Source organism: Cucurbita moschata, unplaced genomic scaffold (genome assembly GCF_002738365.1).
Source record: "Cucurbita moschata cultivar Rifu unplaced genomic scaffold, Cmos_1.0 Cmo_Scf00035, whole genome shotgun sequence".
NCBI lineage: Eukaryota > Viridiplantae > Streptophyta > Magnoliopsida > Cucurbitales > Cucurbitaceae > Cucurbita > Cucurbita moschata.
Window position 1 is genome coordinate 1,649,577 of NW_019268551.1, and position 13,713 is coordinate 1,663,289.

Sequence of the window (13,713 nt, forward strand, 5' to 3'; positions counted from 1 at the left end):
TTAATATTACTATGAAGATGAAGGATATTTGACGTTCGTAATCGATGTTAGTGATGCATTGTGACTTGTGAATTTTTTATATTTGAAAATTTTAGTTACTAAGGTAACATAACACATGTCGTAGATACGTAGAATTCTTTTAAAATAATAATAACAAAAGAACAATCCGATAATCCAATCCGAAAAAATATAGGGTTTGGTTGTAAACTCTATCAGCGTTCTAGTTACCAACTCAACCAACTCGAAATTTCGGTCCAAAAAAAATCGGTGTACACCAGTAATTTTTAATTTCAAAATCAATAATGCAATTTTTCTTTCTTTTTTTACGATGATGAAAGTTGGTATTAGAATGATATTGGAAGCAAAGTGATTTGGGGTTTTTGTTAATATTATATTGAATTGAGTCAATAATAGATACCATTTATTATGAATCTTTGGATTCGGTATTGTTTTGATTGACCCCAATGTCCGAAATACATATACATATCAATTACTTTTTGAGATTTTAAATAATTGCATTTTCCTTCTCTCTCTTAAACGGATCTCTGAGTTGTAAAATGGCGTAGTCCCATCTCTTTGTGTCTATGTGCCTTGGTAATACCTCATTAAACTATTTCCATATGCTACCTTTTACAAAGTGGGAGGCAGAGAGTGTGAAAGAATCATATCATATCCAACTATTATATACAAAAATGTCTTGTTTCTAGCATTTATTTTCTAACGATTTATGAGATCTCGCATCGATTGGAGAGGGAAACAATGCATTTCTTATAAGGGTGTGGAAACCTTATAGATGCATTTTAAAACGGTGAGGCTTACAGCGATACGTAACAGGCTAAAACGAACAACATCACTAGTGGTGAACTTGGGTTGCTATAAATGGTATCAGAACCCGACACCGGGCGGTGTGCCAGTGAAGACATTGGGCCCCAAAGAGGGTGGATTGTGAGATACTGCATCGGTTGGAGATGAGAACAAAACATTTCTTATAAGGGTGTCAAAATCTCTCTCTGTCTGACCCTTATAAGGGTGTGAAAACTTCTCTCTAGGAGACGCGTTTTAAAATTGTGAGGCTGACCCTTACAAGGGCGTGGAAATCTCTCCCTAGGAGACGCGTTTTAAAACCGTGAGGTTGACAACGTTACGTAATGAGCTAAAACAAACAATATCTAGTAGCGGTGAGCTTAGGCTGTTACACGATTCATATCCAGGATTCAAAATTCTGATTGAGTCACTGAAAAGAAAAGTACACCTTTGTTGGTATAGGTAGCAACTTTCAATTCTTTTAAATCTTTCTTAGTCATCATATCCTCAAGATCGCTCTCATTCGAATATGATCTCGATTCATTCATGTATCTCTCTTTTGCTCTGAAGTCACATATTTTTATAAGATCTTTTTAAAATGGCCCTTTATAAGGTGATGGAAACTAATAATAATCATAATAGATCTCTTTGTATGTGTGATGTTGTTCTAGTTCACACATACATCCATGGATTCAAATGGATTGCAGTTGAAATGTATAAGAATGAGAATTAGGGCACAATGTTATTTGAATCTTTAACGAATAATATTAGTTTTATTGTTTACGATTTTAGTTGGATTTCAATTTGATCTTTATAATTAGGTTTCAAAAGTATAATTATCGTTCTCCTCTCCAACAGATGAGGGATCTCACAATTCACCTCCTTCACGGCCCAGTGTCCTTGTTGGCACTCGTCCCCTTCTCCAATCGATGTATGATCCCCCAATCTACTCCTTCGAGGACTAGCGTTCTTATTGACACACCGCCTCGTGTCTAGCTCTCTTCGAGGCTCAACATCCTTGCTGGCACATCGCCCAGTGTCTGGCTTTGGTTCCCCTCAAGGTTTTAGAAATGTGTCTACAAAGGAGAGGTTTCCTCACTTTTGTAAAGAATGTTCCGTTCTTCTCTCCAACCAATATGAGATCTCACAAAGGTTTAATTAAATCTCTCGAATATCTTCGTAATTACTAGATGTGTTTATTACATACACAATCGTAGTAGGGTAGCCCCAACCCCATAAGTCCACAACTCTTTCAAGTTGGTATACTATAGGTATGATGGAAATTGTGAAACAAGAAGGAAAGGAATAATTAAGCATTGGTTGAAGGTCGGAAAGATAGCAACAATAGGCTATCAAATCCATGCTTCTAAAGTACTTAACAATCACCAAATTTTGGTCCATAATATCATTTCTCAACAACATTGCCTAGTGGAAAGGCTCCACCTCCCCCATGGTCCTTAAATTCCTCCAATTTGGCCTTTCAATTCCATGTTCTCTCCACATGTTAACCACTGACAAGCCAGCAATGGTAGGTTCATCTTCAAGGAGATCAACAATTTGTGTGTTTTTTTGTTCCCAAACTTTGCTTCTTTATTTATTTTTAAGTTTTTTATACGCAACGTTTTAGGAGAATTGATTAATAAGGACTCAACAAGTACCACTTTTTTAAAATATATTTGAGGTCCTACATCAGTTAGAGAAGATAATGAAACATTTCTTATAAGGGTGTGAAAACCTCTCTCTCGTAGACGCGTTTTAAAACTGTTAGGTTGACAGTGATATGTAACGAGTCAAAGTAGACAATATCTAGTAGTAGTGAGCTTGGGCTGTTACAACGTCAAAGTCTCAAAGAAACTTAAATATTATATATATTAAAAGTTTCAAGTTTGTATCATGGTTGATTGATAGTTTTGTAATGTGTGAAAGATTTCATGTTCGAGGTAAAAGAGAAGGAATGGAGAAGAAAGTATTAGGAACAAGAAGTTTTATTACGAGACAGTTCATGATGTTCATATTGATCTATTATGTGTCTTGGTATCTAGCATTGGGTAGACCTCATACAATAACTATCTTAGCTCTACCGTATCTTTTGTTTCATTTCTTTTGAAATAATCACAAACACTTTTTTTATTATGGATCAATGTATATTCCGGAATAATCTCGTTTTTCAATTATTCATCCATTGAGCCATAGAATTTCTCAATTCTGACACAAGGTATTTATTAGATCTAATAGAATTATTTTTCCTTTCAGGAATAAAATGTGACCAATTAACCTCACCAACAAAACTATTTATTACAAATAGCATTGTATTATAAACTTAAGATTTTGAGTAGATGGAAAGTTTAACGTGATATAAGAACAGGAGATCATGTGTTCAATATTTTTTCTAAAAAAAGTCTTTTGAGTTGATGGGTGATTTAGTATGATATCAAATCTAGACGTTCTTTGAACCAATATTGATATCGTTTTTAAACTGCCCATCAACCCAAAAACTAAGAACGTATGGATTATGATTGATTTAATTAATCGTTTTTTTTTTCCTCCACACTCCATTATTGAAATTGCCCCTTTTCAACTTTTTGGCAGAAGTGGGAAATTTGTAGCTGAATTATTGACAAAGATCATCCTTTCAAAGTTTATACAGTTCATCAAAATTCATTGTCTTTCCTAATTATTCACACTTCCAATTTTTAAAAAGAAAAAAAAATGAAATTATAATAGAAATGGTAGTTCATATTCTGAAGTTTGACTGTTCATGAATCATGAGAAGAAAAAAAGAGTAAAAAACCCAAAGTGATTGATGAATGAGGCCCCATGTTGTCAGTGGTAATCACATGATTTTTTTAATTTTTAACTTCAAAAAGTTGGGTTAAAAATCTTGAAGAAAACAATTTACCACCAACTTTTTATTCATTCGGGAGGTTTTTTTGTGTTTCGATCTATTTTTGTTCGTCCCCAAACTAAATAATTTTTCGATTTACGAAAGAATAATTTTATTTAGATGATTTTGAGTTAATCTTTAAACGAATTATAATGAAACTAGTTATAAATCACTAATAGAAGACTTAAATTGATTCACTCGTAAAAATTTAGGTTTAAATCGATATATGTGACATTTGAGTAAAGGAAAGGTACGTAAATGAACCAAGTTCACATCTAAAGAAGAGCGATCTTGAAAATAAGATGATTAAAAAAGACATAAAAGAATTAAAAGTTAATACCCATACTGTGAAATTCCACATTGGTTGGAGCGGGAACGAAGCATTCCTTATAAGGGTATGAAAACCTCTTTCTAACAGACGTGTTCTAAAATTATGAGGCTGACGATGATACGTAGCGAGCTAGAGCGGATAATATCTGCTAGCGTTGAGCTTGGGTTGTTACAAATGGTATCAAAGCCTGACATCGAGCAGTGTGTCAGAGAGGAAGCTGAGCTCTCAAGAGGGTGAATTGTGAGATCTCATATCGATTGGAGAGGAGGGGGGAACCATCCATTGGAGAAGGGAACAAATCATTCCTTATAAGGGTGTGGAGTGGATTGTGAGATTCCTCTTTAGGTGGAGAGAGGAGATAATCATTTCTTATAAGGGTGTGCCTCTCCATAGCAGACACGTTTTTAAAACTATGAGGTTGTTACGTATACCCATTTTTAGGACTCTGAAGATAAGTATGTTCTGCTTGGACAAAAACATGTTAAAATGTTTCGTATTGATTTGTGGGGATAGTCTTTACTCTTAAAACTGAGGACTAACTAACGTGACCATGTCGTAAGGGATGTGACGGGGCAATCAAGTGAATCTTAATCCTAGTCGTGGAGATGTGTCAATAAAGATGCTTCAAGGAGCATCTATTTATGCATATAGTTAAAGAGAAAGAGAAAAAAGGGGGGAAATCCCTAAGAATGCTACAACTAATGCCTTGTAGGACCAATTTTGATGAGCATATATTTAAAGGTCATAATGGAAGAGAGAAATAACAATGTGACTGCCAACATGAAAGCAAGAACACACTTACAAATTGTGTGTTCAAAACATCACAAACAGCCAAAACATGAGTGACCCTAAATCATGTTTGCTACACAAACACAATTATATACAACAAGGCTACACCTCTAGACCCCTTTTGGTTCTCTTTATAGTATGAAAGTGTAACTATTTATGCCAAAACCTAGTGTTCTTAAACGGTTTAGGGTTGGTTTTGTGATACTCGAGTAAATGAGAGGTATATGAATGAACAAGTATCACATCCAAATGAGAACCTTTGTGATGGCTTAATCATAGAAACCCTAAAATTAAACGTGTTTTTTTAGAGTAGTTCTGATATTGTCCGTTTTGACCATTAAGTATCACTGTCATCCAGCCTCAAAGTTTTAAAACGTGTCTCCTAGGGAGAGGTTTCCACACCCTTATAAAGAATATTTTGTTCTCTTCCCCAACCGATGTGAGATCTCACATGTTGAAAGGATTCGTGTTGGTCTGTGAAGATAGTTTACATTCTTAGAAGTGAGAAATAAGTAACCTAACCATGTCGTAGGAGATGAAAGAGAATATTAGTACTAAACATGCTAAAAGAACTCATGTTGGTCTGTGAAGATAGTCTACATTATTAGAAGTGAGGAATAAGTAACCTTACCATTTTCTAGGAGATGCAAGAGAATGTCGGAGTCATCACGTGCCAAATTTGAATTCTGAATTCGAATCTAAATCTTAGGTATGAACATTCTAGGTTTAGAATGACTTTAAGTGTTTTTTCGCTTAAAAAGTCATTCCGTTCAAACTATACCGAGTTGATCTTCTAGTTGTAAACAAAATTAATCCGTTAATGATTAAAGGGGTAGCTTTGCTTGCATTAAACGTTCGTACGTCTGTTAAAACTTCATTCAAACATCTAACAATTCGATCGAGGGTAAATATTTTAACCAGTTGAGGTATGTTCACGAGATTATATGCCTAATTGTAACCCGAGCGATGCTTTCTATATACATTATTATAAAAACATGTAAAAGGGGGTATGATTCTTCCTCAAAAGGTAACTATTCTTTGTTTGACAAATTAGTAACTATTTGAACACCATGCGTGTTAGTGGACGTATAGTATTAATGCTTTTTCCTCTCTTTTCCATGTCTATTATGCTATCGCTATCATATTCATTGATAAACCACAATGATTCGACTAACAAATCATAACAATCATTGTCACCAATAATTAACCTTCGTTGTTGCCCATTTTTCTATATCCATCAAAAGTGAACAATACGTGGCTTCTTTTTAAAAGTGAACATTTTTGTCAAACATTTCGAACCCGTTTTTAAATGGCTATTAAATCTCGTTTTTTTGAATGAAGATGATGTTATGATAAACGTTTCTTTTCAGTGACTTAATTGTAGGAACTTAAAGTTAAATGTTATTGGCTTAAAGCAATCCTGTTGGTTGACCTTCTACTCGTGCTGGTCTGTGGGAACAATTATGTTTGTTGACCTTCTAGAAATTTTCCTCGAAAATATGTGAGTAACGAAGACTCGTGTTGATATGTGAGAATAATTTTCACATTTAGAAGCAAGCTAAGACAAATAGATAGGGCAAGAGAATGTTGGAGTCATCAGAAATCGAATTTGTATTCTAAATCTGAATTCAAATTCTAGGTATAGAAAGTTACACTTCAGGTCACTTGTGGGCACGAAAATTGTAGAAAGCTTAACAAATGAATACTAAAATTATAATAAATGGATGTTAAACTTTTGGATTTAGTGATCATCTAACACCGTGTTATACTTGTGATAGAAAATAAAACCCAATTAATGGGTAAAACTAAAAAATAAATCCTACATGCTAAAGGTACGTGAGATTCCATATCGGTTGGAGAAGGGAACAAAACATTTTTCATAAGGGTATAGAAACTCTTCCTAGTAGACACGTTATAAAACCATGAGGCTGACGGCTATACGTAACGGGGCAAAATAGACAATATTGCTAACGATGAACTTGGACGGTTACAAATGATATTAGAGCTAGACATCAAACAATGTATCAATGAAGAAACTAGGTCCTCAAGGGGGAATTGTGAGATCCCACATCGGTTGGAAAGGAGAACGAAACATTCTTTATAAAAGTATGGAAAACTGCTTCCTAGTAGGCATGTTTTAAAACCGTGAGGCCGATGACTATACGTAATAGGCTAAAATGGACAATATCGATTAGAGATGAGCTTGAACTGTTATAAATGGTATCAAAGCTAAACATTGAAACGGTGTGCCATCAATGACACTGGTCCCACAAATGAATGGATTGTGAGATCCTACATCGATTAGAGACTGGAACGAACAGCTAACCAATTGACAAAGTAGGAAAACAAAAACATGGGTTAGAATTATTCCATTATACACTAACAAAATCAACAAAGCCCTCTCTCTAATTTCCTTTTCCCCAAAGGCATCAAATCATCGTTACAAGACGATGAAACGAGGAAGAACAAGAAGAACAAGAACACGAACACGAACATGAGAGAAAATAATGGCAGTGACAGAGAGCGATAAGATTATACCTAGTAACAGAATGGCTAAGAAAAGATGGTGAAAGGACATAAGAAAACAAGCAAAGGGGACAAGAGAGAAAGATGAAAGAAGGTGCAGCAGCAATCTTCAAAAAACCCTGAAAAAAGGTAAAATGAATGATGTGTGTTATGTTATTTTTGCAGTGTTTTTTGCAGAAAGAGAGCAGTACAACAACCCGTGTGTCATATATAATTGAGCTAACAAATACCTCACTTTATGAACATGCCATTACCCCTTTAATAGCCACAACAAATTTTCAACAACATGTGGCTAAATCACCAACACATACCCATATATTCCCGCCATATCAAAGTTTAGGGTTTACGATCCTCTCGAAATGCTTTTCGTTACGAGAGATGTTGGAGATTTGAGCATTGTACTGTGTAGGTATGGATAAGATATCTGTTCACTCATCGTTCCACGAGCATAACCCAAATAGATTCAAATCTTATGTTTCTTATCCTTTCTTCTACAATTTATACATCAAAGTATCGACACTAAATATGTAATGACACAAGTCCACTGCTAGCAGATATTGTCCGCTTTGACTCGTTACGTATCGCCCTCAGCTTTATGGCTCTAGAACGCGTCTAACTTTTCACACCCTTGTAAGGAATACTTTGTTTCTCTCTTTTCAATCGACGTGGGATCTCACAATTCACCTTCTTTGGAACTCTAACTTGACATGGGATCTAACAATTCACTCTCATTGGAACTCCAATTGAAGTGGGATCTAACTGTTCACCCCTTGGGAGCCCAGCGAGAATACTTTGTTCCCATCTCCAACCGATTTGAGATCTCACAATTCACCTCCTTTGGAGCCCAACATCCTTGTTGGTACACTATTTGGTGTCTGACTCTAACATCATTCGTGATGGCTCAAGCTCACTGCTACCAGATATTGTCTGTTTTTGACTCGTGTATCACCATCAACCAACTTTGAAGTCTTAATTTTTCCATATGTTTGAATATAAATATATTGCAAAATTATTCAAAATACTATTTTGGGCTACTATATAACAAATATTGGGCCTTTCGTTTGTATATTATGCACTCGGCCCACATATTTTCGTCAAATTTTGGAAATTATTTTCAATTAATATATATATATATATATATTTATTTATTTATTGAACTGAATTTATTGTCCATTTTAAAATTATATATACATTATTTATTTTATTTTTATTTAATTTCATAATTATTTATAAAACTAAATATTAACTATTTTGAGGATAATTTTTCAAAATATATATTGAAACTATACTCAAACAACTCGAACCAATTCAATGTAAAAAAATTATGGTTAGATTGAGTTGATTCGGTTCTATTACAAGCATACCACTGATATATCCCCCTACAGTACATTTTGGGGCATTTTAGCCCTTACAAGTGTAGACACGATTTTGGTGAACCAATACACCTCATACTGACCCAATATGAAATGCTAAAGACCTATCTAGGATGAAAGCATGTAAAAGGGGTTTGGAACGAGCATGCAACCATGGACAACACATCCTGGACAAGCAAGACCAAGATATCTGTCATGCTGCCATTGACAACACGCCTTGAACATGCATGACCATAACATCCTCCCCACTCAATTGGATGACGTCTCTGTCAACCGACTCGGACATGCAAGACTGGGACATCTGTCATACTTTGGGTAAGCATGAGAGTGTTGGATATTGTTGGGATTTATACCTGTAGCGATCAACAATTATCATGGTCGATATATCTTTTTAAAATAATAATAATAATAAATTCAAAGTTTAATGATATTAAAATTAAAATGATGATAATGATTAAAAAGATTGTTCAATCATTTTAATCACCAGAGTAGACCTAAGGCTAGATGGTAGGGAGGGATAATGGGTTGTCCCTTAAGTCAACCAAAAAGCTATTTAAAATGTAATTTTCATTTAATTTATTTTTTGGGGTTGTGGTCCATTATGCTATCCACAGCTTCATGCTTTAGAGTGTTAGGTCTTTAAATATCCCACTTTTTACATTTAATATATTGAATCATTGGCCTCTTTATTAGGCTACCCATTCCTTTCAACTTTTCTATAACACGACACGATACGACAACTCGTGTAAACCAGAGCTAGAAAAAGAGAAACGATATCTGAGATATACTGGTCGGAGTCTAGAAACTATCCCCACAGACTAATACGAACCGTAAAAGGAAGGTGCGCCTTGTTGGTATAGATAGTAATTATCAATTCTTTTTGAACGTTTTTCAACCATTATATTCTTATGATCACTCTGATTCAAATATGGTTTTGGTTCATTCATGTAACTCTCGTTTATATGGGTGTTACATGCTGTGAGATCCCACGTCGATTTGAGAGATGAATGAGTGCCAACGAGGAGGGTGGATTGTGAATCTCATATTGGTTGGAGAGGGGAACAAAGACGCGTTTTAAAACTGTGAGGCTAATGGCGATACGTAACGGGCCAAAGCGGTTGATAATGATGATGAGAGAGAGAATCAAACAACAATCGTGAACTACTCAATCCAATTCATAAATGGCTTAATACGAATACATGATAGTTCATGTCTCGATAATACTTGAATGAATGAATGTTCGAGGTATCTCAACGATAAACATGGCTCATGGGTCGATTCTCGATAAGTGTGTCTGAGTGAGTAACGAAGGTTGTTGACATTTCAAGACTTCGGGATGATATCATGTAGCATGTACTATGTTGTTGGGCATCACGATGACAAAATAAGATGTTACATTGTATTCGAAGGACCTTGACCTAGAGTAGTGCCAAAGTTGAGCCAAATAACTTAGCCTAGAGTAGAGTCGAGTCGGCTAGAGTCACAACGTGCAAACATGCACACAAGAGCATAATGTATGACTGAACGAGCTTAGTTTCTGCATGAGAGTGTTTGGTTGGTGAAGGAGAACCTTGCCTAAGGTATTGATTCAGTTTTAAATCAACCGGTAATTACATGAGTGATGTTATGACTAAACGGTCGATAAGAGAGAGCTATATAACTAAGTATAATACCTCGTCAATTTAACTTTATATTATATGAACTATATGTAACAACCCATCAATTAAACTTTATATTATATGTTAGAAAAAAAAAATGAGACATTTGAAGAATTAGTTGGCATGAGAAAAGCATAGAATATAAGAAATGCAACTAGATTTTCAAACTTGCATTTATTAAATTGATTGATTGGGCCCTTAGCTAACAAAGTTGCCAAAAGATATTGGCAATCAAGCTAATAAATAATGTAAAATTCTATTTGGTATATATATATAGTTTATTAAATTATATATTTAATCTTGACCGTTGTCTCTTAAATCAAATTTTGAAAGAAAAAAAAGAGACAGGGTCTAAAATATCATTGAATTTTAAAAATTATTTAAAAGGGGTAACGACTCATGCCTAGATCCAAATTCAGCATCTAATGGCCCCGTCATTACCCTACGACATGGTCATAGACAACCACGAGTTCTTTTAGCACGCTTTAGGTTGGCTCACATGCATTCTATGAAATTTCGAGGAGGTCACCCAACATAAACCTGCACTAAGTAGAGTACACTTAGCACTCTTAACCGAGAAATTTCTATGGTTGAGTTACTAAAACTGAAGGTGCACTTTGTTAGTATAGGTCGTGACTTTCACTTCTTGTAAGCTTTTTTTAGTCATCTTATTATCAGAATCGTTCTTATTCGGATATGGTCTTGATTCGTTTATATATCCCTCCTTTACTCGGATGTCACAATGGGTCTCCTAAATTTTTAATTTTGTGTCTAAATGGTCACTGAGTTTTTATAATATCTAATATGTCCTTAAACTTTTAATTTTATATTTAATTGATCTCTCATATGTTTAAAAATTTCAATTTAGTGTATTGTAGGTTTTTCGGGGTTTTTGTTTAAGGAAGTTGGAGCAAGAAGATCGTGGAGCTGATTGGAAGGAGAAGTCATATAGGGATTGAGGTTAGATTATTCTTGTCCCGATCGATGAGAGTTAGTATGGATATGGTCGAGCCATGAGATGTATGAACTTTATAGTGCCATAAAGATGTCGTGTGTAGGGGTGATTAGGAGACCTCTAACTATTCATTGGTTGTGAACTTGTTCGGATGAGGGCAAGTGACAACATGAGTACATGATAGTTGACAGACACGAGGGTCCCTCTCTCACTTATGATGATGATATTGTGGGGATAAAGAATCTATCTAGTGCCTATGCTATTTAAGTGCCTATGAGATGAATGAAATCATGATGAGATCGCACCTCGAGTGCCTATGCTATTTAAGTTGATTACGAACACCATGACTAGTAACGAGCTAATCAAGTTACGTTGAACCTCAAGATATCTCTAATGAGATAGATGGGCTCCAAACAAGGGTCAAGATAGATCTGAGTCTCGATTCTTTTACCCCTAAATGTTCTTGATTCCCTCTTTTTTTCACTTTGAAGTATCGACCGATACTATCGCATCGGGGCTTGACATGCCACAATCCTCTTGAAAGAGAGGAGTGCCTTTGGAAATACGGACACAGGTGGTACATGTCATCGTCAGCTCGTGTTGTAAGGTGTTGGGTTATATCCCGCAATGAGCTCAACCCTTGTGTTTAGTTGCCAACTGTTGAGGTTAGAACCGTGAGCCGATTGGTGGTGATAAGTCTGAGGTAGCGAGTCATTTTAGGTCAATAGTAGTGGTTTGTAGCTCGAGCCTCTAAAAAAGCTGATCGTTACATTATATTTTAAAATTTATAATTAATTTGTTATTGAATTTTCGAAAAAATAAAATAGTATATATTTTCTTAAATTATTTCGATAATCTTATATGTATAATATCTCTCTCTTCCGGACGCACTTTTCATTTTCCTCCTCCAAAAAAGTATACACAGAGGAGAGATTTTCTTTTGTTTTCATCTTGTTTCTTCAGTCCTCTGAATCAGAGCAATGTCGGCCGTTCGAGACGAAGATCCTCGCATCCATGGCATCCGGACTAACATCCGCGTCGTTCCTGATTTTCCGAAACCAGGTTTAGTTTCTTCTTCTTCTTCTTTTTACTTTTGCGATTCCGTCGATTTTCGAAGGTTTTTGATGAGCGATTAGCGGATGTTAGGTATCATGTTCCAGGACATTACGACTCTGTTGCTTCAACCGAAGGCCTTCAAGGATGCGATTGACATGTTCGTGGAGCGATATAAGGGGAAGAACATCACCGTCGTTGCGGGTAAAGAAAACGGAGAGAGATTTTCTTTTTTTTTTTTTCTTTTTTTCCTGCAGTTTCTTTTCTCGATTAGGAGTTCAGAACTTAGAGGCGTCGTTATCAATCTGTTCGAATGTAGCGATGTCCATAACTGTGTCTACTGGTTGATTTTTTTTTTTTTTTTCTTCTTTTGTGTTTTTGGTAATTTTGTGAATGCCGTTGACGAACACGGTTTTTCCGTGAATTGAACGGTTAAGAGAGGAGAATCAGGAGGAAATCGCGTTTCTGTTTGTGTGTGTGAGATCCGATTTGCATGGATGATATGATTGTGGCCCCTTGATGGAGGTCGGATAGGGCCGCCAGAGCGTTGTTCTGTTCGTCGCCATTGCAAAATGTGGATTTCCACGCCTAATTAACAGATGGCGATTCTCTGTCTTGTCCATTTCTCTTCTTTTGTCATCTTCTCTTGTAGTTCTAGTTGCGTCCAATGATGAACGCGTTGATTTTGTGATCCATTTTGCAATTTTTTCCCCCTTCTGTTGCATCGATGGATTTTTATGGAAAATATTTTGAAATTTATCTTAACAAAGTTATTGTTTCTGTTTCTTTCTGCCCCCCCCCCCCCNCCCTTTTTTTTTTTTTTCAAAATTGTTTGGTTGAAACTTTTTTTTTCAATTTAGTTTTTCAAAAAATGGCTTACAATTTCAAAGCTAAAAATAAAATAAAAAAATCAAGTTATGAAAATTTACTAGAAATTCAAAATAATTTTTTGGAAGATCAAGAAACAAAACAGAAAAAGCTGTGACAACTTTTTTTTTTCTTTTTTGGTATATTTTCTGGAAATTTCCTTTTAGATTTCTTTTAAAAGTATTTTAAAATTTATAAAAAAAAAAAAGGGTTTGGACGGCTCTTTATTTATTTATTGTCATTGATTTTTATCAATAATAATATCTGCACAGTTCATTGAGAAAATATGTTATCATTATTATTATTTTATTCTGTAAACAGTTTTTGAAATTTATTTTGGGAAATTAATTCTCGTCTATAAAATTATTTTTAATTTTTGTCCATAGAAAACATTACGGTATGGGTCAAGGATTATAACATATATATATATATATAGATAATATCTTGTAATTATCTTTTTTTTTTTTTTTTTT

General features: G+C 35.0%; 1 protein-coding gene and 1 long non-coding RNA gene across 2 annotated transcripts in view; one reads left to right on the top strand and one right to left on the bottom strand.

The window, feature by feature from the left end:
* Window positions 1-4,194: 4,194 nt before the first annotated feature.
* Window positions 4,195-12,290, bottom strand: LOC111431027. Its single transcript, XR_002708428.1, has 3 exons — window positions 12,208-12,290; window positions 9,523-9,525; window positions 4,195-4,206 (listed from the first exon to the last, which is right to left on the bottom strand). It is a non-coding gene; the product is annotated as an uncharacterized LOC111431027 (long non-coding RNA).
* The window catches only part of LOC111431026 (adenine phosphoribosyltransferase 3-like), a 7,704-nt gene continuing 6,204 nt past the window's right edge, over window positions 12,214-13,713 (top strand). Inside the window, exons 1-2 of the mRNA XM_023067516.1 lie at window positions 12,214-12,382; window positions 12,467-12,577. Coding sequence (XP_022923284.1) covers window positions 12,301-12,382; window positions 12,467-12,577 — 193 coding nt within the window. The 5' untranslated portion in view covers window positions 12,214-12,300. The remainder of the gene's footprint in view (window positions 12,383-12,466; window positions 12,578-13,713) is intronic.